Source organism: Strix aluco, chromosome 1 (genome assembly GCF_031877795.1).
Source record: "Strix aluco isolate bStrAlu1 chromosome 1, bStrAlu1.hap1, whole genome shotgun sequence".
NCBI classification, from domain to species: Eukaryota; Metazoa; Chordata; class Aves; order Strigiformes; family Strigidae; genus Strix; species Strix aluco.
In genome coordinates this window covers 129,597,492-129,620,320 of record NC_133931.1, presented here as the reverse complement: position 1 = coordinate 129,620,320, position 22,829 = coordinate 129,597,492, and the positions used below count along the sequence as shown (strand labels likewise).

The following is a 22,829-nucleotide window of genomic DNA, read 5'->3' as shown; positions in this document are numbered from 1 at the left end:
CAAGCGGCCGGCGGCGGGTTTGGGGCGGCTGCGAGCGAGGTGCGGCCGGTGCTGGGGGGCAGCCAGCGGGCGGTGCCCTCCGGCCGCCCTGGTGTCGTCTGACCGCTGCCATCTCTTCCAGGGCACTCTGAATGTGGGTACAAGTGAGAACAAGCTTTGCTTTGACTTAATAGAGGAAAGAGTAAGTGCCGCTGCCTGACTGGGGTTTAGCCGCCGGGTCGGCTTTGACAGGTTTGGAGTGATTCGCAGAAACAGCCTCTACAACTCGGGGAGAGTTACACAGCAGGTATGTTTACTCCAGCGCCGGGGTGCAAGAGGATTTCTCCGCAAAGCTTGCACACCCACAGCACATTTTACCAGAAACTTATAGAGTGTGGATATACATACTCGTTGGATTACACAATACAAATATGCACAAGTAAGGCTGGGTTAGTTCTAGATGCTGGTGTCAGCAGTTTATGTTCTCTTTGCGCCTGCGGATTCCCTCCTGGGGGGTGTCCCCGGGGGTCTGTCGGAGGGAGGCTCCCAGTCCTCCTCACCTTGTACTTTTCCTCGGAGCATGCGCAGGTTCTCTTAGCCAATTTCTTGAACAGCAAGAGTGGTTCCAGCCGGTTTACCACCTCTGTCTTATCTCAAAGCGCCAGTATATTAGTTTCTGCCACCCATATATGGCTATCTATCCACTACAAAGACTCAACCTGTTAGAACCCATCTGCTTTCCAAGGACATGTCTCTTTATTTTTGCCGAACATAGTAGTTCTTGGTAAGTTTCCACAGAAAACTTCTTTGTTTTGATGAACACAGTAGCCCTTGGTAAGTTTCCGCAGAACAGTCAGGGCAAGCAGGATTCTTAAGCAATATTCAGAAATCATTATAAGTTGCTATAAGTAAATAAGTTGCGAAGCAGGTGATCATTTCCTTGTATCAGAAGTGTCCGGTAACAGTTTGGCACAGGAAAAGTAACAGCCAGGGTAGGACCTGCCAGCGCCATGGCTAGAAGGTTTCACAAGGAAACACACTTCATGTGTTTGTATGTACTGTGCCAATTGCTCACTCAGAAATAATATGCCAAGTAACATTGAAAACTTGCGTCTGGTTGAAAACCAGAATAGTTTTAGTTTTGCTTAAACTTCGTTCACATTTGATTGAGCATGGACTCCAAACAACTGATAGAAGAGTGTGTTCCTGTTTTAGCAAAAAATACTGCTTTGGAATGCTACCTTTCAGGAAGAAGTTTATTTTTGGAGGGGAAAATCATGGCCTGATAAGACACTCATTTGTCTGATGGCAAAGCCAAAACTTTGACTGAAAATGCTCGATACATCACGTTCAGACTTTGAGCAAGATTAAAGCTATAAAATTACACTGCTGTGCACCGCAATAAGAGCCAGTCTCAGAAACGCAACCATGGGGAAATTGTGTATTCTTTAAAAGGGGTGTTCTCCCCAGAGTTACTCATTCTAGCTCCTCTGCTGGAAGGCATGGTGTTCTGTCTTAGGTGTTAGCAAAACTAAGATCTGGTTGCCACGGCAGCTTCTGCAGCTTGCAAATTACCTCTTGCTTCTCCTTCCTACTTACATCAGGTGATAAATTTGCACTAGTGCAACTGCTCGTGCATTTGCAGTGCTTGTGACAGAGGGTCGGGCATACACGCAGTGTACTGATTTCTTGGCTGTGCTGGCAACAGGAGAGGAAATTTTTTCTTCGCAGTAAACCAGTATCGATGCCACAAGGAATATCGAACTGAGCCCGTTTTCAGGAGGGACTCCTTTGAGAGCAAGAAAGCCACTGCTGATAATACAGCTAGTTTTCTGTAACACATAGGGTTGCCATCACTTTTCTTCTGTTGGTTGAGAAGCTAATCAGAATTGACATGTGAATTAAAAGCTGGTATCATAAATATTGCAAGAATTATTTCAGCTTTGATACATCTCAGAAGTGTCTGTGTAATCTTTTAGGTACAGCTGGGAGGCTATTCCTCAGTGTATTATTCGGGATTTTTTTAAATGTATGACAGAAAAATCCAATAAATAATTCTTATATTATTTTCTTTCTTTGTTTTGATGATGTTTTAATGTTGTTTTCTTAAAACTGAGAAGAAGTGCAAAGTATAAACATAATTGTAACTTGTGAATTTTTATATTCTTCATTTCTTTAATGTTACTGAATGATGGATTTTTTTTTTTTTTTAAATAATCAAGTTTTACTCTGCTACAGCAGAACACAAACTCCCAAGAACACTGTGTTCTACAGTATCTGTTTTTCATGTCACTAGCTCACAAGACCTGACATGAATTATCTGGAGCCTGAGCTTTTCCAGTATTCTGATACACAAGGAACTAGAAGGTAAGAATTTCATTTTCCCTTTTATCATATTGCCTGTGGTCAGTGCTAGTCATGGCTCGTGTGTAGCTGGGTGTGGTTTCATTCCTCTGGTAAGCCTGAAGGATAGGTAGGTGTGTTATTGGTACCTGCATGCTGGCAGGCTTTTGGGTTCCTGTGCAGGACTCACTTTTCTGGATTTTTGTTCTGGTTTTCTCCCCATCCTCAATGTGCCACAAAGACCCAGAATGCCAAAGGTCAAAGATCCGGGGGCTTGTTGGCAAGCAAGAGAGCATGTATTGATGTTCCTCCAGAGCTATGGTGAATTGTTGCTGGAATGATTCATTCTAGTCTCAGTGAGGGATAAACTGAAACTCAGGGGGCTGTAAAGAGTAGAGGGGAAATACTGGCTCCCTGAAGATCGATAGGAACTCCACCATCATCTTCACTCAGGCTGAAAGCCTGTCTTGATCTAAAGAAGCATCACTGATACAGGTTTCACTGTTTGTGGTACCAAATTCTTGTCCTTCCTCCAAAAACAGATCCCACTCAGCCTCAAAGATGCTTTATTTTCTCATTTTTCTAGTGTACAGCAATAATAGTTGAGTCACAGTCACCGTTATTCAACGTAACAGATGGCTTTTCTGTGCTTCTGTCTCACAAAATGTAGCGCACTGGATATCTGAGGAAATTATATTATTTAATCAAAATCTTCAAGGCTTTCACAACAGAATGAGTTATGCATTTGGTCTATTTTTGGTAAGCTTCATTCTTCTGTGTGTATCGTGTGCTCTTTTTCCTGAGAATTACATGATTGTGTAGTTGACTTGAATCTGTGTTTTAGCTTCCGAGAAGAAATTGCCAAATTTCTACTGACTATGCCAGAGCTGCAAAAGCACTGAATCCAGAACATGTAAGACAAGTGCTTTATCTTTGCATCTTATTTTTCTTAAACTGATAAAGATGAGTGTTAGGTGTTGGAAATGTGAGAAAAGCAAAACTGAGAAATCTGTAAAACACACATTTTCTTGAGACAGGGTGCCCAGAGCAAGCACAGGATGGGATGCAAGTGCAGTGATTTGTTTGTCGTGGCGCCAAGGAGGAATGCGAAGCAGAGCATAGGCTGTGTGGTCCCATTCTTTCACTCAAGGACAGATTTATCTCCTGCTCTTTGCAGTAGCCTGCCAGCCTTGTTCCCCATCCTCCTTTTTTTTTCTCACAAAACCCAGCTGCACCCCTCGCATCGAGTTGACCTTGTTTCTCATCCTCCCTTTTCTCACAAAAACCAGCTGTACCCCTGGCACTAAAGAATGTACTGTGTCGTTACTCAGAAGATAATGGCTTGACTGCAGTCCCACCCACTCACACATGCATACTAGGATAAATACTACCCCAAGTTTCTACCTAACTTGGAGGGACAATAATCCGACACCAAATCAGAGGGACAGATTGATGGGTTTGTGCTCTCGCCCCCTCCTCAGAAGGGACGCTTTTTGGTAAGATTTCCTCGGCTACACCGAGTGATTACCTGGGAACTAAGTGTGTGTGATTGCAATCATTTTCCTTTTGTGTAGTGCTATGTAGCCAACCTGGAGTTTGTGCATTTATCGTAGGCTATCTTAAAGAATCTGTAGATGTTGCATAAAATTAAACCGTACTATTCGTGAATCTGACGGCTTCTTTTGAACGCAACCAGACCTACAGCATACGGGGTGTTCGGGCGTCTGGGTCAGACCTACAGTTACGGCCCCAACTGGCATACCTATTAAGGGGTAAATCCAGCCACCCCTAGTCCCTCTAATCTATGAGGACCAGCTAGAATGCAAGGGGATTCATCTCTTACCAAATTTATTCTCACCCTAAATGCAACAATGAGTAAATCTAAACACAGATGTCAGCAAGACACTGCAGAAGGGATATACACCAGATTTACCTTAGTCTTAGTTGATTTTCCATTTGAAAAAGTGGGCAATGTGTAACATTCAAGGACTTGGTGTTATAGGTGTAGTAGTGTGACTTTTTCTCTCTGTTTTTTTTAATTTAAACTAGACAAGTGCTCATATTTTGGTTAAATATTTGATTGCTAAATGAAAGTTTGTACTACTTCCTTCAGGTAACTGTTATGAATGGCTGTTGTGCTGTTTTAGCTATGCTGTCAACTGTATTATGTGACCCTGGTGGTGAGTAGAAACTTGATTATCTTACTTAAAAACATTTGTTAGCAGTGAATATAATCGTATTGTGACTTCTGACAGCCTGCTGTTATTCTAACTGCCTGAATGAAGCAAGGCATGGTATTTTTTTTGTCACTGGCAGAGTGTCTTTGAAGTAACGCCTCTATTTCTGGAATGGTGGAAAATGTTTGAGGTATCAGCAGGCCCACTCACTTTCTGGAATGTAATCTATAGTTTTTTAAGAGCATTATAGGAAGAGGGGAAGGATATCAAGAGAATGCAGTGTATTCTGAAAAGTTCTTAGAAAAAGAGGTGAGAACTATGGTGGAAGTTGGAGGGAGTAGGCACACAGGGAGAGAGGTGGACTGGGTTGAAATCCGAAGAAAAATCAGAGAAAATTGGCTTGAAATCAGAGAAAATTTGTGTAACTGGGTAAAGAAAACATGTAGAAGGAATCTGGGACAGGGGAATGGAGCTGCAGCAAAAGAGGGATTCCCGGTCAAACAAGGGTGGTGGTGAGAAGGAAACAGAGGTTGGGAATACAAAGCAGAAGGAGTGGAGTCCCAGGAAACAATATCTGCTCACAGCAGAAGTAGACAGTAGGAGGAAAAAGAGAGTTCAGCAAGGGAAAATGGTTTCCTCTCTGGTTTGGAATGAGGCAAGCAGCACAGTAGGCATGCAGTACATCAGAGAAGGGGAAATCCATGAAGACCTTCTGGGGAGGGAAGGTGACCAGGGTGACTTTCGTGGCCTCCCATGCAGGAGGCTGTGCTGCCCCCAAGCACCCTGTGACTGGCACCAAGAGCCCTTGGGACGAGGGTGGGGTGATGCAGAGTAATGTGGTGTAGTGACTTAAAGCATATCAGTTGCAAAAGCGCTGTGAAACCAATGAGTTTTGTTTAGATTTAAATGATGTTTACTGAAGGCTACTTGTATCCGTGTCTGTTTTAATATATTCAGATTTGATTGTATTTACACAGTTTTAACAGGAACTCTTCTGCTCGAACGCTGACTTTTTACCCCGTAGTTAACATAGGAAACCCACTCTGGCCCCTTTGAAACCCCGTCACACAGGGTTTTTGCAGTATCTCCAGGAAAATGCCAACCTAGGGCTACTTCACAGCAGAAAAATGAGGAGAGAGACAAGTTCCACAGTGCTGTAGGCTCCCTGGCTACAAGACAGCACCTTGGTGACAAGAACAACGTAGCTGAGGCTTGCAGCAATTCCTGATGAAAAACTGATAGTAACAGAGCATTAGTAAAATATTGAGAGCAAGATCATTATTTGTCATTATTATTTAAATAAATAAATAAATAAGTAGTTGATGAGGTCCATTCCCTTTTCCTGAAAATACATACGACTGTCACATCTGCTATTGCAAATGCTAAGGAGTAATATTGGGAAATAATTCAGGTTGATTGATGGTAAAAAAAATCGTAAATTTTCAGTTCTGTTTAAATATTGGTTTAGGCCATAGTGAAGGCTCTGAGATTAAATCAGATGTCAAATTCTTAAGATTGTCAGTTTAGTCTATTAGATTATAATGGAATAATTGCTCATGAGAAATGTTCTTTTCATTTTTTAATGTTTTTAGATGGATATCTTATTCCAACTCCATACTATGGTGGTATAAATTTGAAAACATGGCTATATGGTGGAATACAGCCTGTTCATGTGCCCTTGTTCAGTGAGGTAAAGCTTTAGTTATTCACATACTTAGACATTTCACAGGGAACAATCAGAAAAAACTGAAAATGCAAACTGAGTCCGAGTGAAGAGACAGGATGAGTCTAGCACTTTTAGAGACAGCCTGTCTTTTTCTCAGACTGCAGCATGACAGGAGGCTGGTGTCATCAGATGTGTAGAATTACGTTCGTTCTGTGCAGACACTTCTGCACTGACATGCCAAATTATAATTTGTCAGCTCTAAATCTGTCACTCCTACTAGCAGTAAATTTGGTTTGTAAATTTTTCCCGTTAAGCACTGCAGGATGTATGTACCACGTAAATTGTGTAACATTGGTTCCCCCTCTGAAAGCTCAGTAATCTGTGAGGCAAGTCAAAGGGGGGTAGCATCTTTTATAAGACCAAATCATACAGTCAGAGGGGGAAAAAAAAAAAGTCATCTTTCAAGTGCACAAGTTATTCTGTAAGTCACCGATAGTGTAGTCTTGGATAAGGGTGACATTTAAAAATGAAGTAATTGATTTATATAGAAAAGACTGATCTTAGTTTCAGATTCTTTTACTTTATAAAAGCCAGTAGCAATTGTATTTTCATTAGGTGGGGGTGTTTCTTCATTGTCGTCTTTATTTTTTTATATTTTTAATATCTTTTTTATTCTTACTGATTTTTTTTGTTCTGTAGGTGGCTGACAAAGAAGGTCACCCTTTCCAGTTAACAGTTGAAAAATTAGAAGATGCATTACAGAGAGCTAAAAAGCAGGTCTCAGTAACTTTGATTTCCGATTTTCATGTTTTCCTAGTTATATTGTAAGCAGCATAAGTTTTCAGCATTGAAGCACTTGTACAGTTTCATCTGTGCAGATTTTCAGTCTTGTGACTGAGGTGGGTCCAACTCTATCAACGGGAGTTGAATTGATTTTATAATCTGGGCACTGTAACAAAATGCAGAGAAACTCCCTGACTCTATTTTAGGAAGAACAGGTCTTAACTTGTGTTTTAAGATCAAGTTTCTTTTTCTGTAGATTTTAATGGAATTCAGAGTGTTGTAAACAAGCTATTGTTCTGACCCTCAGAAAAAAGAATATGCTACTGTAACAACCCACTCGGATAATTAAAGTGTGTCTAATGTGATTTTTGGAGAGGGTTCTGAGTTCCAGCTAACAGGAATTGCTAGCAAACAAAGAGTTATAAATGTAATTTTTCCAGAGTTTAGGAACTTAATTAGTTCAAAATACTTAACATGATCAGTAATTTTATTCTGATCAGGACTGCATAAATGAGGATATTATTGCTTGTCATGTACATTTTTTTTTTTTTCCACATTCTTCTCTTGTCTTTGGAACTGCTTTTCTTCCCTATGGAAATGTTCAGGTTTGTGAGTGTCCAAAAAATAGTGATCACCAGTATTTCAGGCTAAACTGTTTCCTATTCTTATTGTCTTGATATTCATAATCCACTTACTTCATGGAAGATAATAAATGTACTTAACTATGCTCATCCTTGAAAAGATCCAGTGGAGGAAGCACAGGCAGAATAGTGAAACATTTTACCGAAGATGTGGTGGTGATGGCAGTGATGTTTCAAAACATTAAGTGAGGGAGACTTGTTGTGTCCTCTTTCAGGATAGAAAATGAGGTTTAACAATAGATAAATCATATAGTTACAAGGAAGGTCACTATAGAGGTCAGTTATAAGGTCACACATGGAAATGTGTGCATAACTTTTTCTATAGATATGTTGAAGCTGTCCTAGTTAGCTAATTGCTTGGTCAGCATGGTGCCTATGTTTAGACCCCATCTGTATGTCTGTGTCATCTGTGCCTTTGCCAGCCCGAGCATTCAGCCACTTTTCCCTTGGTGATATAGCAGAGGGAGGCAGGTAGCATCCCTGCTGTGTTACTGTGGCTGTGGGGACATGAACTGGCTGGACAAGGCGCTGGATCACAGAGCAGATATTAACTCCTCAGGGATCTGCATGTGTTTGTCAGCCTTCTAGGGCTGGAACTGTTTTCACGTGTAGTGTTATAAACATCTGCTTTGGATACATGTAATATCATAAATAGCTGGAGGAACTAGACTAGAACAGCAATTGAGAAACTGCTGTCCCACAGCAGCTGTTCTTATGAACAGTGATGCCTCCTCACTCAGCATCTTCTGCTTAATACACGTCAGATGTCAAATACACTAAATATGCTATTGTGCAAGGAGTACTTGTGAAACAGCTGTTTGTGCTTAGTATTTGCATCCTACCTTGTTTCCAGGTAGTTTCTCCCCATAGCTGGAATCAAAGGCTGAAAGTTCATTTTGTGTGAAGTTCTTGCTCACAGTACCCCTTAATGCTCAAACAAATTGCACATGTCAGGGAAAGCAAATATCAGGGCTTCCTCATGATTGAACTTGATTTCCTGGAGTTCCTTGGGAGCTGGTCTTTGCAAATAATCTCCTTTGAAGGAGGCTTGGGTGGAGTGAGAATTTGCAGTAGGTGAAGTTTTCTAAAAATTAAAAATGCAGAAACAAAGCCCAGTAATTTAATTTCAAGTTTATCTCAAACATGAAGTAATAAGGCATCTCCTCATGTTGATACACTTGAAGTCAACACTGACATCTAATAACCTGCCAAATAAGTAATTTTTCAAAGTCCAATTTCTGTTCAGCTTTCCCATGTTTATCAACAGTAACTCTGTTCAGTCCTGGGAAATTATTTTGGAAGTGTGCCTGTAGAAGCAGTATTAATCCCTACAACAACATAATCTTTCCTGTTGATATCAGTGGGTGTTCCAAATGAGTGCTAACCTGATTTTCATTTACTAATAAACTATTTAGTGTGTTTTTTGGGGTGTTACTGGATAAATTATGAAACAAAGTTGGTAGCTGGATCCTTAGTCTATATAGTGATTATAGTATGTAATTAAGTAATTTTCAAAAGCGGCTTTTTACTGAAAGGTTCGCAGACTTCCTCGCTGCATCCTTATTAGTCATTGGTTTGATGTTGTTTGTGTCTCCAGCTATCAGGGGTTTTTTTTCTCCACAAAAATTAGGTGGGCTATTCTGACATAATTTGTGTTACAGGTGCCAAACCAAGTTTCTCTTTGTTTATTAATTCGTTTTCTTCTTTGGCAGTGTAAAATTTACTAAAGTTTAGAGTTTAGTTTGGGATCTACTTAACAGCAACAGTTAATGCATATGTATTAAAGGCATTGAAACATATAGGCACATTTCAGAACTGTAGCATTTTGCTTTTTCTCCTCTTGGAGGGAACACTAAACTGGTGACTACTTGGAAACAATAGTAAGGTATAATGGGGACAGCCCAAGGGTATGAGCACATTTTCAGTTGTCTGTAAAGCAACCCTGTGAAAGCCACTGACCCTCCCTGCCACAGGGTTGTTTAGAAGTTGCTGTCTGTTTTTTATCACTCTTGGGATTCCATTTGGCAATGGTGTTGAGAATTTACTCCAGGTTTGTTTTTTCCCTATACATAACAATTACTCTAGTCTTGGTGGTTTGACAAGGCACAAACATAAAGTAAAAATTGCACCTCGCTCTCTTCTTTTTGTCCTCCAAGGATTTTGGTATGCGTGGTATCAGAGTTGGAGTATTGTACACCAGAAATCATGAAATTCAGAAAGTTGTGAATCAACTGGCTGTCTTCCATACCTGTCCTGGGCCTGTTCAGGACGTTCTCAGTCAATTCCTTAGGGACAGAGGTTGGCCACAGTAGAAATCTTTCCATTGAACAGTTTTATTTTTCCCTTGCAGGTGGAAGTAAAACTATTATATTTTTCTTGCTTTGATAAGATTGGTTGGATAACGTGTTTTTTCCCACCAACAAAAAGCAACTTAAAGAAGCAAAGGAATATTCTTGTGGATGGGCTTGCAGATGTTGGAATACCCGTGCTCAGAAGTTCGGGAGGACTCTTATGTGTGGGCAGACTTCAGAAAAGTATGTAAGAAGTTTGAAAAGGGGTGGGAATGTAAAACTTAGAAGTGTAAAAATTACTTGTACATGTTGTTACACAGTTTTATCAAGTCCTGGAAAATCCTTTCAGTGGTGAATTTATGCACTTGTTCAGCCTTTAATAAAAATTATTTTCTTCCTTTAGTTCTTAAAATCACAGAGTTTTGAAGCTGAACATGAGTTATGGCAGAAGCTTCTTGATGAAAAACTCCTGATTAGTCCTGGAAAAGCTTTTTATTGTTATGAACCTGGATGGTTTAGACTGGTTTTCTCCGATTCTGTAGATAGGATTTACTTGTGTAAAAGTGGGTTTTACTTCTAATATGGCATGTAGTAGTACACAAGTTTTAAGAGACATTAACATTATAAATAATGAGTTCAAACCTAATTATTCTGTCTCAGCTTGTGAGGGACATTTTTAGAGTTTGTATGAACTGAGAAATACTAGATTGGCCCAGGGCATAGGTTACAAAGCACTTACATTGGATTATGTTAAACCTCTAAAGCCTTCAGAATTTAATTTTAAAATTTATTTTTACTCTATCAGAAGTAAGGAACCAAAGTTTATGTGAAAAGATTTTTGTCTTTCAAATTATGCTTTATAACGTGGGAATTCCCCACCATCCCTCATTTTTATGTGGCTCATGGTAGGTATGAAAAATGTATCCATCTCTTATGTTGTAAAATACTTAACCTTGAACGAATGCTTTATATTGTTGGCAAAGAAGATATATGTTTATATAGAGCATATAAAGTTATAGAAAAACATAGATTGAAAGGGAACTCTTGGGTCATCTAGTAGAACTTCCTGCTCAAGGCAGGGCCGGTTTCTAAGTCAGAGAGCAGGTTGTCAGTCAAGTTTTGAGACTGTCTAAAGATAGAGATTATGCAACGTCCCTTAGGAATCCATTTCAGTGTTTAATCACTCATGTGGAGATTTTTTTTTCCATAGGTCGAGTCAGTATTTCCCTCTGTATTTCCTTTCTCCAGGTATTCAGAGACTTGAGCAAATGTTGCATAGTTACATTGCTGAGCCGGTCACAAACAACACATCTTCTACTGCTGATGCTTTATGCAATCCAGAAAAAGATTCTTCAGGCAGACCTTCAAACACACCAGGAAAAGATGTCTCCCAGCTAAAAAATATACTTGTTTATTAAAATCATATATGCATTTAATGACTTGATATAGTTTAGCATCCTTATGTTTACTAAAAGTGTGTATGACTTCAGTATTTTTGGCTGTAACATTGCGTAACGCTCTCACTTTGCTGTGACCTGGCATTAATAATCTTGCAAGTGGACTTGCTGAAGTTGAATTTTTAAGGAAAATAGACCTCCTGGAGATTGTGAAATTAGCCCCTGTTAAGCACAGCACTTGGTTTTACTCCATTTCAAGTGTGCTATGTGTCAGTAAAATCAGTGAGTCTTCATATATACTTGCATAGTTGTTGAGTTATGAAATTTTGAAAATGCTGGTAAAATGGTTGTGCATATTACTATATATTATGGACTGTATATTTTAATCAGACTACTGAAAATACTGAATCAGGTGATACTAAGATTTTGCTAAACTTTTGTAGCTGGCAAAATGGTTTTGTATATTCATGAGATCTCTCTAAACGTATACATCTCAAACATTTTATACACCTTCTGTATATGCATGCTAAGTGAGTACTTTCTGAAAAAGCATTTAGATTTTTGGCTTCTGGGCTCCCTTTCGGATTATTTTTATGTGCCTGTATTCATTGGATAATGTTTTCATACATTAACTATGAAAAACCCTTGAAGGTCTGTAACGTATACTCATTTGACAGAGTTGTATGGGGACTTTTTTACTTTGTTTTTGGTTTGTTGGGGGTTTTTTTAAAGCATTTGCAGAATTAATTCACCATTTGCTCTGTTATATGGGTTTGTTGAGAGAAAATTAGAACTGCAGATTAACAGACTGCTGCTGTAGAGGCTCAGGGGGAGGATTATCTCACTGTGGATCCCTAATAAACTACAGTACTACATCAGTTAATATTTTTGTTCTCAGTTCTGTAAGGCCATTAAGGCCTTTATCAATCATAATATACAATATATCAGCAACCACAACAAATGTGATCTTTGCTTCTTGTATAATTGCTTCTTAAGTAGGCAATTGCTCTTTTCCTTCTACTTGCTTTTTCCCAATGTAGGGGAAATAAGACTATCCACCAAATCTATTAAATGGACATTTTCATTGTGGAAGGAAGGGAAGGTTACTCTCTTTGCATAAACCTCATCTTCAGCACACAGGCTCCAGAAAGCATCAAGACAGTCACAGGCACAAACTTTAGAAATCTAGGTAGCATAAATCACCCTATATACCATCACCAGTATAAAATTGTTACTGTTCAGCACTGTTATTGTCTGTTACTGTTCATCAATCACCTTTGACATTTCAATTAATCATTCTGTGTTCTTGGCTTTCTGGTAATTGTAGATTTGAAGAGACCTGGGTTTGAGGAGCATGCAAAGAAAACTGTGGGAAAGTACAAGCAGGGGTGACATTTTTATTCATTTGCACTCTGGCAATCCTGTTGTGCTCAGTGGACATGCTGAAACATGTATTTTGCAGTCTCATATGATGTTGTAACTACTGCTTTATTTTTCTCCAGGGCCAGGGTATTACAGCAGCTGGAGAACTACTGCTGGCTTTTGCTTACAAAAGTACCCAGAAATGATGTGTCAAACTGCTGGTTCAGATAAACGTTATGAACTGAGAGTATTAACAGTACTGCCTGGGACCTCTACCAGAGTGGATCAAGTTGGTATTTTGTGACTTCTCTTCTTACATCTTTTGGTTTTCTTGGTTGGTAGGATTATGGCACAGGAAGGAAATTAGTATCATTTCTTACCACTTTCTATTCACATCTTCCTCGCTCCTCCTTCTTCATTGAAGGCTGGAATTGCGATGTGAAGGTAGTAAATAGGTGTATTAGCCCACCTAGCCCTGTGTGCTGAAAACCATAAATTTCTACTTACTGATTTTTAGATTTTTCATTGTCCCTCAGCCAGTGCTTCAAGTTGAAATGGTCTGTGCTGGTCTATCACACTAATTGCAACCATTTTTGCTTCTCTGCAAGTTCAGGACTCCGCATGTTCAATTAGCTCTCATTGCTGCACTTGGTGAGGTGCTGAGCATAAGAGAAAGAAAACCTAACAGCTAGGGGCTCCTGGGCAGGGAGAAGAGGAGTTGTTCTTTCTAAGGCAAGATCTATTAACTGGGTTCCAAGTCTGGCTTCTACTGTGTAGTGACCTCAGACCCGGCCCACCCACGGCTGTCCGTACTGGCCCAGGTAGCTCTGCTCATCATGTTCAGGTGTTGGAAGGAGATGCAGAGACACAGAAAAAGCATCAGAATTAAAAAGCCTTTGACAGAATGTAAACCCCACAAGTATGCCAATATGCTGCTTATCGAAAAGCTCCTAGGCATAAATTAAAACCTGAAAAATTAAATAAATTCAGTTCTAGAGAAGCATGACCTTGTGTTTTTCTCCTTGATCCAGCCTTCTGATACAAATCTGCAAATCTTCAGTGATACTCTCTCAGGTAAGTTAAAGGTAAAAAAATCATTTAATATACACTCGAAGTGTGTTTTTGATGTGCCTACAAGTATATGATAAATACCTGAGAAAAAACTGTTTATTTACGTGATTTACAAGTATATATCTAAAATGAGTAATTGCTTAATTTCAACCAGTATGGCTTTGTGTAACTAGGACTCCATTTCAGTAATATAAAAATATATTGAATAAATCATTGACTATTTAGTGGACAGTCTTTACACATATGAAATCTGAAAGTTTTGCTTTCAGCAATTAAAGCTGTTACTTGTTATTTGCTATCTTTAGTTGAGCTATCAGTCACTAAAAATGTTTTGTTTGCTTTTTTTTACTGCTATTATTTTGCTATTATTATCCTGTGTACAATTCCCAACTAAATTATTTCAATGAGTGTCTCTTACACCTAAACAGAGGTAAGTAAATTGCTTAAGTCCAGGATTTTTCCTTTTCAAGCTCTTTTATTTCTCCTACATAGATACAGAAGTGAAAATTCTCCCCATTCAAAAAGTAGTTTTAAAAAACAATGTCTGCATTACTTCTGTCATGGAAACTCTTTCCTGTTCTGCAAGGGACATGTTCTTGGATAAGATTGATTTCCTACAACTATAAAATGGGTATTTTCTTCCTGTAGGCAGACAGAACTGCAATATACGCATCAGGACACACTCAATGTTCTGTGCATTACTTAGTATACTATATACACTCTGTGTATTTTGGCTCTTAGCTACATGTTCCATCTGTAGAGCTATAATTGCTTAACAAAAACGTCTGTTGATTGGTCACAAAGCTCTGAAGCTTAACACAAGCCATAAATTCCATAGCAGTGTATCCACACATAGTCCAATGATTCAGGAATGAAACCTACCTAAATTTTGGCATGGGGGATACCAAACAAGAAAAGAGAGAATAATGGGTGAGCTCAGCTCCTTCAGTGGCAGGCCATCAAAGCCCATCCTCATGGGATCCTGTGATATCCCTTCTGCTGTTGAGTCCATTTTGCTGGTCTTCCTTTTGCCCTTCATTTTCCTAATAGGAGAAATTTTCAGAGAGACACATTGTTCTCGGAGGTCCCATTCTTTCAGCTATGTCCATAAGAAGTTGTCTGGAGAGTCAGTTATTCTTCCCATGTTACTGGTTGATGTTCTGAACATGAAAAAATAGGACAGTACAATTGTTCAAATAAAGTTATAATGCTTTACTACAGACATTGCCTGTGTATCCACTCTCTTTAGGGACCTTATCATCAGAATCCTTGCCCATTTGGATTATATTTTAGTACTTTTCAATATAATCAAGAAGTAAAATAAAAATACTTAGTGTTTACTAAGAAAGATTGTTCCATAGCGCTCTTAAAAAAAGGTATTATTTGTCTTTTTAGACTGTAGTTGGAAGTATAATACTTGGAATTATTTTAGATTAAATCTTTTAAGCATTTTTCTTTCACTGGCTTACATTCTCTTTGAGCATTGTGAGCTAACAGATTGTCTCCTATGCCTTAGTTCCCATGATACAATGACTATAATGCAAGTTGGAGGAATAGCTGCATTTGCAACCCTGTTACTGTTCTTATTTGCTCTGAAGACAACAGTAAGTACTATTAACAATTATGTAACAACAAATAATCTAAGCTGTCATGATTTTAATGACAGCTTTGTATCTGGTTTATCGAGTCACTCAATTCCTACTAGCTCTGTTTGCATCTCCAAAACTAGCAATGCTCACAGTAAAAAAAATATAAAATTGAACAGTCTGTTCTAGAAACTGTTAAACTACCAGGACTGATCCCGCTCTCCCATAAATCTCTGTCCCAGCTTCATTCTTCTGTCCACAGGTTTGCTATACTAAGGACAAGAGAAGTCAAAACATGTAAGTGAAATGTATTGTACTTCAAAATGGGTTTTTCTCATGAACATATTACCATTTATCTGTTCCTTTCCTGGAGCCTCTCTTGGAACCACTGATGCGTATCAATAGGAAGGCAGCAGGAGCTGGAAGTCAATTAAATATGTTTTATGGAATTACTCGGCTTATTAACAGACCAGGAAAAGGAGCAAAAGCTTATGTCAGCTGCAGTAATTTCAGGATTTATCTTTATGCTAGTCACTGATGTTAGTTTATTAATCACCATCCCTAACAACAATTTTTGGGGGCTCAAAATGTGTTGGCAAACTGCAGCTAAAGACAGTCTCACTGTGCTTGGTGTCCTCAGGAAACCCTGACAAGCATGACCATATCAAACACCTCAAGCATTCTGCTGATTATCGGGACAATTGTCTGCAACCTTTTAAATTCATACGTAAATGGTTTACTCGATGTGCACTTACTGGATACACTGACATGAGTCAGCCTGTACTGTACAGTTCCTGTAATCACTCTGTCTGTCAGGGGTAGAGCTTCATATCACACTGCAGCAAACAAAATATAAACGTTTAAATGCAGAGCTCCTTTTCTGTATTAGGGAGTCTGGCAAAAATTTTTAGAAAAGTTTTATGTTTAATCAGCTGAAAAGTATATTTTTTTTTTCTGTGTGATTTTTTTCCTATTTTGTAACTTAATGCATGGCAAGACCAGACAGCTAAAAAGATATTTAAAGTTCCAGTGGATTGGCTAACAAGAAAAACTGATGAGTCTTGCATCTTCCCAACCAAATAATTGTCAGTTAGGTGAGTAACAGAACTGAGGCAGATTCACATTTGTTTTAGATTACCTAGTACAGCATTTGACAGTTTCACTTTTATTGTGTTCTTTTTGCATTTTTATTTTTAAAAATCTAATCAGAATACACCTTTCTTAAATTTAGTGCTGCTGGTGATTCAAATGCAGCAAGGAATGCCATTTCTATTTGATTCTGGCTTTCATTTCACAGTGGCAATGTTCACAGTTGCTTTTTCTTCCAGAAGTTCCAGGTTACATATCCCCTACCTGGAGCTCTGCTCTTTGCTACTAGAACATTCATACAGCATACTATTTTTCATAAAACATTATTTTGCTCCAAACTCTTTTCTTTTGCTTAAGCTTTCAAACTACATGTCTAATGCAAGCCTGCAGTCAGTCTCCTCTCTCAGGTGGGGCCTGCTGTTTGACAGAGGAGGGTGCTGAGACATGTGTATCAGCAGGCCATTCTGTGAGACAACTTCAAATCATAAATCATACATTGATATTCCCCTAAATTGTCCCTTTTATATTACAATTTACTGATAAATAAGGCAAACAGGAAGCAAGTACTTTTCATTTGGTATAAATTGTAGAAACTCAAAAAAGCAGCAAAACTGAATGTTAGTATTGTTTTCTTCCCTCTTCCTACAAGGATTTGACAAGGAAAGCAGCTGAGCTTGAAAGTCAGTCCACAGAACAGCAAAACTCCATGGACTATGCTGAGGCAGCACCGGGACTTTACAAGTGATCCCAAGCGAAAACCTCATGGACTGCAGAGAGAGGGAAAACGTTTGAGTGGAGGGAGTCACTGGTTACTGTAAATATCTTTTAAGAGTTGCTGGTTTTACTTTCTTAGGGTTGTTAATTTAATAAAGGTAAATCGGCAAAAAAGAAATCTATAGGAAGTGAAAGGAAAGGAGGTCAGGAGTGAGGTCACCTTGGGATTGATTACTGCAACACACTGAACATGGGCACACATCTCACATAGGTAGCAACTGAAGTTACTTAAGATTTAACTCTTTATTAGCAGTATCCTGGTAATTTCTGATCATTTTGAACTATTGACAGTATCCCTTAAATTTAGCACCTACTCCCTTAATGTTGACTATTCTTCCTGGTATCTGAAGAGGGCAGAACTGAGGCTGCAGACTGAAACAAATATATCTGGTTCCTGCTGTCACAGGTCCCACTATTACATGTTGTCAATACTAGACTTTCGAGGTGTATTTCATCTTAAATCAAAGCTTTTAATGAAGTTAAAACATAAGCCTAGTGCAATTATAGACTATATAAAATATACTAAAGTTGATGTAGGGCTTCTGAGTACCATGGTCACATATGTCCAAAAAAGCACCAAAAATCTGAGAAGATCTGTAAATGTAAGTTTAAGGCCACTTACAGCTCTTATCCTTCACAGGCAGCAGGAACCACTAACCGCAGGGAATTCAGGCCATACAGGCACATCTCACAGTTTGGAGCTGACTGGCTTGTAAAAAAGTTTAGCGCAGGGAACTTTAACATTGGTATTCCAGTATGTGCTACTTTTCCCATTCTGCTATTTAAATATTTTCATTGGTATACTGAGACTGTTGATATATAAAATTAGTCTTTATTTCCCTTAGCAAATTTTTCTTTCATTTGAATTGCTTAAGGATTCTTTTCTTACCATCATTAACTGCAAAGGCTGAAAAAACAATTTAAAATCAATTTTAAGAGACCAAGCTAACATACACACACACACACACACACACACACACACACACAAATAATAGCAATGTGAAACTCAAATCACATGTCAGTGTTGGCTTGCTCAGGAAATGAAGATATATTTCTGCCATGAGGATGCCAGGATGACAAAGCCAAATAACATTAATTTTTAAATCTGCATCCAGCTTCCCAAGAAATTTATCCCCTTATATAAGCAAAGTTTAGCAGGAAGCTACATATGTAGGTCCATGTTTTAGATGCAGCTGAAAAAAATTCCCTTAAAAGGTGACTGTTAAATAGAGTACCGCCTTGGGGATGCTAGGTTGTAGTCTGAAGAAGAGAAATCTAAGTAGATCACTCCTCTCCAGTGCAACACGAAACTGTTAATTGCATCACTGACCAAGTTTAGTGTTTATCTGAAGCTAGTCTTAAATTATTTAAGGAGTAAACAAAAACTGCAGTCACAGTTAACTAAATTAAACAAGTACATAAAGTGCTGGATGATTAAGAGTATGTCTTTTAACACCTCTTCTGGAAAATAAGTTAGAAAATAAGAATGCTAAAGGCAACTTTCAAGAGTCAATTATTTGCTCACCAAAGTCAAAGATGACATGAAACTTGTGGTTTTGTCCCAAAATGAGCAATAACGTCTCAAGAACGTCTGAAGAACAGAGCACAGAAATGACGCATCAAATGGAAAGAAAACTTTCACTTTAAAGATCTGATATAATTTAAAATAAATAAATACCATAATCCATAAAGTAAAATGAACGTTTTATAGTTTTTTAAACGTCTTGTATAGGGTTCACAGACCTGAGAATACACCCAAAATAACTCGTCTAAAGTATTCCTTTAAAAAATCATAAATTATTAGTAACAGTTTCTTTAATGGAGATTGCAGGAGTAGGTCCCACATGAGTCCATATATAGCCCTTCTCTGGTCTTGTAGGAACAGTAGGGAAGGGAGATGATCGAGATTTGAAATATTCCGAAGGTGCATGACAAACAAATTCTAAATATTCCATTTTCCTTGGGAGATCTTCTTCTGGTCCTAGGAAAAAAATAAATAATCTTCAAAGACAAAAATTAAAGGCATAAAATTGGAGTATGCAGGACTTAAAGATACGTGACAAATAACATCCCTTAGAGAATATGCCTTTTCCATCAATGACTTCCCTGGCAAAGTAGCCTCAAATAGTAAGCAAGAAACCTCTACTTTTATTTTTGCTGGGGTGATCTTTTTTTTTTTTTCCCCATTTGAAGCATTCAGTTATTTGAGTCATGTTCTTTAGTTAATGTATTTAAAATAGACACTATTTGTGGCCCTGCCTATCAAAAGGACTTTTCTGAATTGTTAATAATTTTATAATCAGTAGCAGAACACTCTCTATGCCAGTGCTTGCACGCAATGTATTTTAAGCACTCAAGATGAAGATCAGCCTGTTCAGGTCACTTTAAAAGAAAGACCTTGGACTCGTGTATCAGGTTTATACCGTAATAACTTTGATTCTGCCTATGGAGTAATAATTTGATCTTTAAAGTTGCAAGACTGTAATTGTGCCTGTGAGCACAAATACTCAATCGCACTCACTGCAGAAGTGCTAATCATATTACATACATAAGATAAATAAAAACTGTTATTGAAGTAAACAAGATGCTTACAGAATTAGGGTCGAAAATGTGGAAATTGCATAAATGATCCTGACAAACTGAGAAGTTCATTAAAAAAATACAACTTTACATTAGTCTAGGCACATGTAAGTAGTTGTATAAAACAAAGGCAAGATTACCTATGATATAGGATGCTGGGTCAAAACAATCTTTGGGGCTGGCTTGCGTAGGAATGAGCCAGGTTAGCGCAGCACTCTTTTCACAGTATTGGTCCTGAATAAACCCACGGATCTGAGCGTAGTATGTTTTTCCATCCTGCTCATCAACCACTGAAACAACATCTCCAATTTGATAGTATACACCCTAGAAGACATACAGATGGTAATTAAAACAAACAATCTGATTTCAGTAGCTTCACTCTGTGATTCTGATTCATATCTTAAGTATCAGTATCTTAAGTTACCTCAAATTACCCCAGTCTCAAAAGACAGCCTTAATTCAGCCACATGCAAAAGAACGGTGTTATAAGATAGAGTGCAGGGAAAGCAGCTTTCTGTATATGAAGAAGTTCACTCATCTGAATGCAAAGGAGTCCCAAAACACAGATGCACCTTCCATGGTGCTCTGTAATGTGTGAGGCTCTGCAGCCAAGGCAACTCACTTTACGTTATAACAGCATCGCAGAGCACAGTGCAGTCCCTGCGCTATCAAGATCAGAGTTTGCCAAGAAACATCCAGGAGGGTTTTGTTTTTAAAAAAAGGTACAAGAACACAAAAACCCCCAACAATCCCCTTCTCATCAACACAAAGTATCAAAATAGAAAAATTTTGGATAAAAAGATTAGGTTAAATAAAACTTTTGGTATAATTCTTAGGAATTTCTGAAAAAAACTCAAAAGCACACAAGAAAAGACATCAATTCTCTTCCAAACTAGTCAATAGCAAATAGAGATTCATCTGGGATGCAAGACACGAAGCACAAGGTCTCCAGAGAGCATACAGAAGCTCAGTCTACCACTTCTCTGGCCATGCAGCCTCCCAGTGGCTATCCCAACCTTTGGGGAAAAACACATTTCAAATGGCTTGTTTGTACTACCAGGAAACAAAAACAAATTTCAGAACTTCAAAACACTAGCACCTTGGCACACTGTTAAAAATGCTCTCAAGCATGAATGTGAGAAGGTTAGCTTCTGCTTTCACTGCAATAGTCAGCAGATTCTGTTCCCAGGGTGTTCGAGACTGTTTGCACCCAGCTCTGAAGCAGCAGCCAGTTTAAACGTTAGAGCAGCGCAAACCCGTCCCCTCTACAGGCAACATTCTCTGTGTCTAAGGTAGGAAACATCACACAAATTTAAGTAATCGGCTATAGTCACTTTTGCTTGACCTCTACATGGTGAAAGTTAAAAGTTTAAAAAACTCAGCTGCAAAAGTTACGAAGGAAACCGGATCCATCTTCTTCTTGGAAAGAAAAAAAAAAGGGACAATGACAACTATGTAAACTACCGTGGTAAACTACCTTGCCAGACTTAATGGCAATGACAAAAGGCAAAGCAAAATCCTGAACAACTGCCAGGCAAGGAAGAACAGTTTCTGTGAATACATCCCTAGTGCTTTCACTGTCTGTGGTAATTTTTGAGATTGGAAATAAAAACAGCAAGATCCTTTTTAGTAACAAACTTGCATAAACCATACCTTATAAAAGATTGATTCTGCTGTAATTATAGTGGATACAGACTCAGGAGCCTTGATGGGCTAAGGAAAGAACACAGAAATGGAAAATCAAAAGCGTTCCGACAAACCAACCACGTAATAGAATTCCAGGTTTTTTTTCCTTTTAGACAACACGCTGATACGTTATCTTCTTAGAAAGTTAGTAAATACGAGAAATCGGGGACAAACATTTCAAACGTTTGTACTTCAAAATTAAAACCAACTGAGTTAGTTAGCATTTTCATTCTCGGGATTTTAAGTGGAGAAGTGAGTACTAAATTCACCCGACTGGTTCCTATGTACACAGAACCCCTGCCCTCACGGAGGGCGCCCGAAGGGCTGGGCGCTGCGCGGCCCGCTGGGTCAGGCAGCAGGCGCGCTCACAGGACTGGAGCTCTGGCAGCGATTACAGCCCCTTCCTACCCACGTTTCGGGCTGATTTTGTGCCAGGAGCTGCAAAACTGCGCGCCGGGCTCCAAGGCACCGGCAAGGTGAAGCTGGCGGGGCCCGTGTGCCCGCCCGGGGGAGCGTTTCTCCCGGGGACGGGTAGGGGTCGGGGAGTCCCCAGCCCAGCCGCAGGAGCCACGCAGCACCTTACGTTTTTTAACTTAAAGATGTGCCTCCTCCCCTTGCCCTTCGTGGAAACCTTCTTCTCCGCCGCGGGCGCCGACTTGTACTTGGTGTTCCTCAGCCGCGCTGACCGCCGGTGGATCTCCTGCTTGCTCTGGGGGGGGCGGAATTACCCGATAAATACAGGGAACGACGGGGGGCGGCCGGCCCGCCCCTGCCCTCCCCGCAGAGACCCGGCCTGGGCGCGGAGCGGGGGGTGCTCGGCCGGGGCGCGCTCACCTGCTTCCCGCCGCCGCCGCCGTTGCTGTGCTGGGCGGCGGCCGAAGTGGTGGCGAAGGCGGCGGGCCCGGGCGGCGCGGAGCGGGCCGTGCAGTTGTTACACAGGATCTCGCCCTGCCCGCCCTTCTTCCACATGGAGGAGGAGGTGCTGCGGCACACGCTGCAGGTGGGCTTCAGCCCCAGCGGCATCCTGCGGCCGGCGGCGGGGCCCGCGGCCCCGGGCAACGAGACGGCGGCGAGCGCGGCGCCAACCCCGGCCCCGGCGGCGGCCCCTTCCCGCCGGCGGCGGATGTCGCTGCGGCGCGGCGGGAGGGAGGGAGGAGCGGGGCGGCCGGCCCTGCCCTCTGCTGGCTGCGGGGCCGCCCGCCGCCGGGGGGCGGCCGAACCGCGCCTCCCTCCCCGCCCCTCAGCGCCCGCCGCGCCGAGCCCCGCGGGGCACAGCCCCCCGCCGCGCTGGGGACCCGGCAGAGGCGGAGCGGCCCGGCCCGGCCCTGCCGGCGGGGCTGGGGCCTCGGCTTGGCGGGGAGGCTTTAGGGGCAGAGCGGAGCTCCATGGGTCCGTGTCCTGGCG

The 22,829-nt window shown here is 40.3% G+C and overlaps 2 protein-coding genes across 2 annotated transcripts; one reads left to right on the top strand and one right to left on the bottom strand.

The window, feature by feature from the left end:
- Positions 1 to 206: 206 nt before the first annotated feature.
- Positions 207 to 16,395, top strand: LOC141927983 (1-aminocyclopropane-1-carboxylate synthase-like protein 1). The gene is given in 11 exon segments (XM_074835511.1): positions 207 to 286; positions 2,276 to 2,346; positions 3,167 to 3,189; positions 3,192 to 3,235; positions 4,436 to 4,502; positions 6,092 to 6,189; positions 6,865 to 6,942; positions 9,940 to 10,123; positions 12,780 to 12,928; positions 13,671 to 13,713; positions 15,227 to 16,395. Coding segments are annotated over 10 exon segments (759 nt in total). The 5' UTR covers positions 207 to 286; positions 2,276 to 2,290; the 3' UTR covers positions 15,244 to 16,395.
- Positions 16,396 to 18,846: 2,451 nt separating this feature from the next.
- Positions 18,847 to 22,547, bottom strand: GATAD1 (GATA zinc finger domain containing 1). The gene is made up of 5 exons (XM_074835522.1): positions 22,260 to 22,547; positions 22,009 to 22,134; positions 21,393 to 21,452; positions 19,880 to 20,063; positions 18,847 to 19,140 (listed from the first exon to the last, which is right to left on the bottom strand). Exons 1-5 carry the CDS (start codon positions 22,446 to 22,448, stop codon positions 18,950 to 18,952), a joined length of 750 nt encoding a protein of 249 aa, XP_074691623.1. The 5' UTR covers positions 22,449 to 22,547; the 3' UTR covers positions 18,847 to 18,949.
- Positions 22,548 to 22,829: the final 282 nt, after the last annotated feature.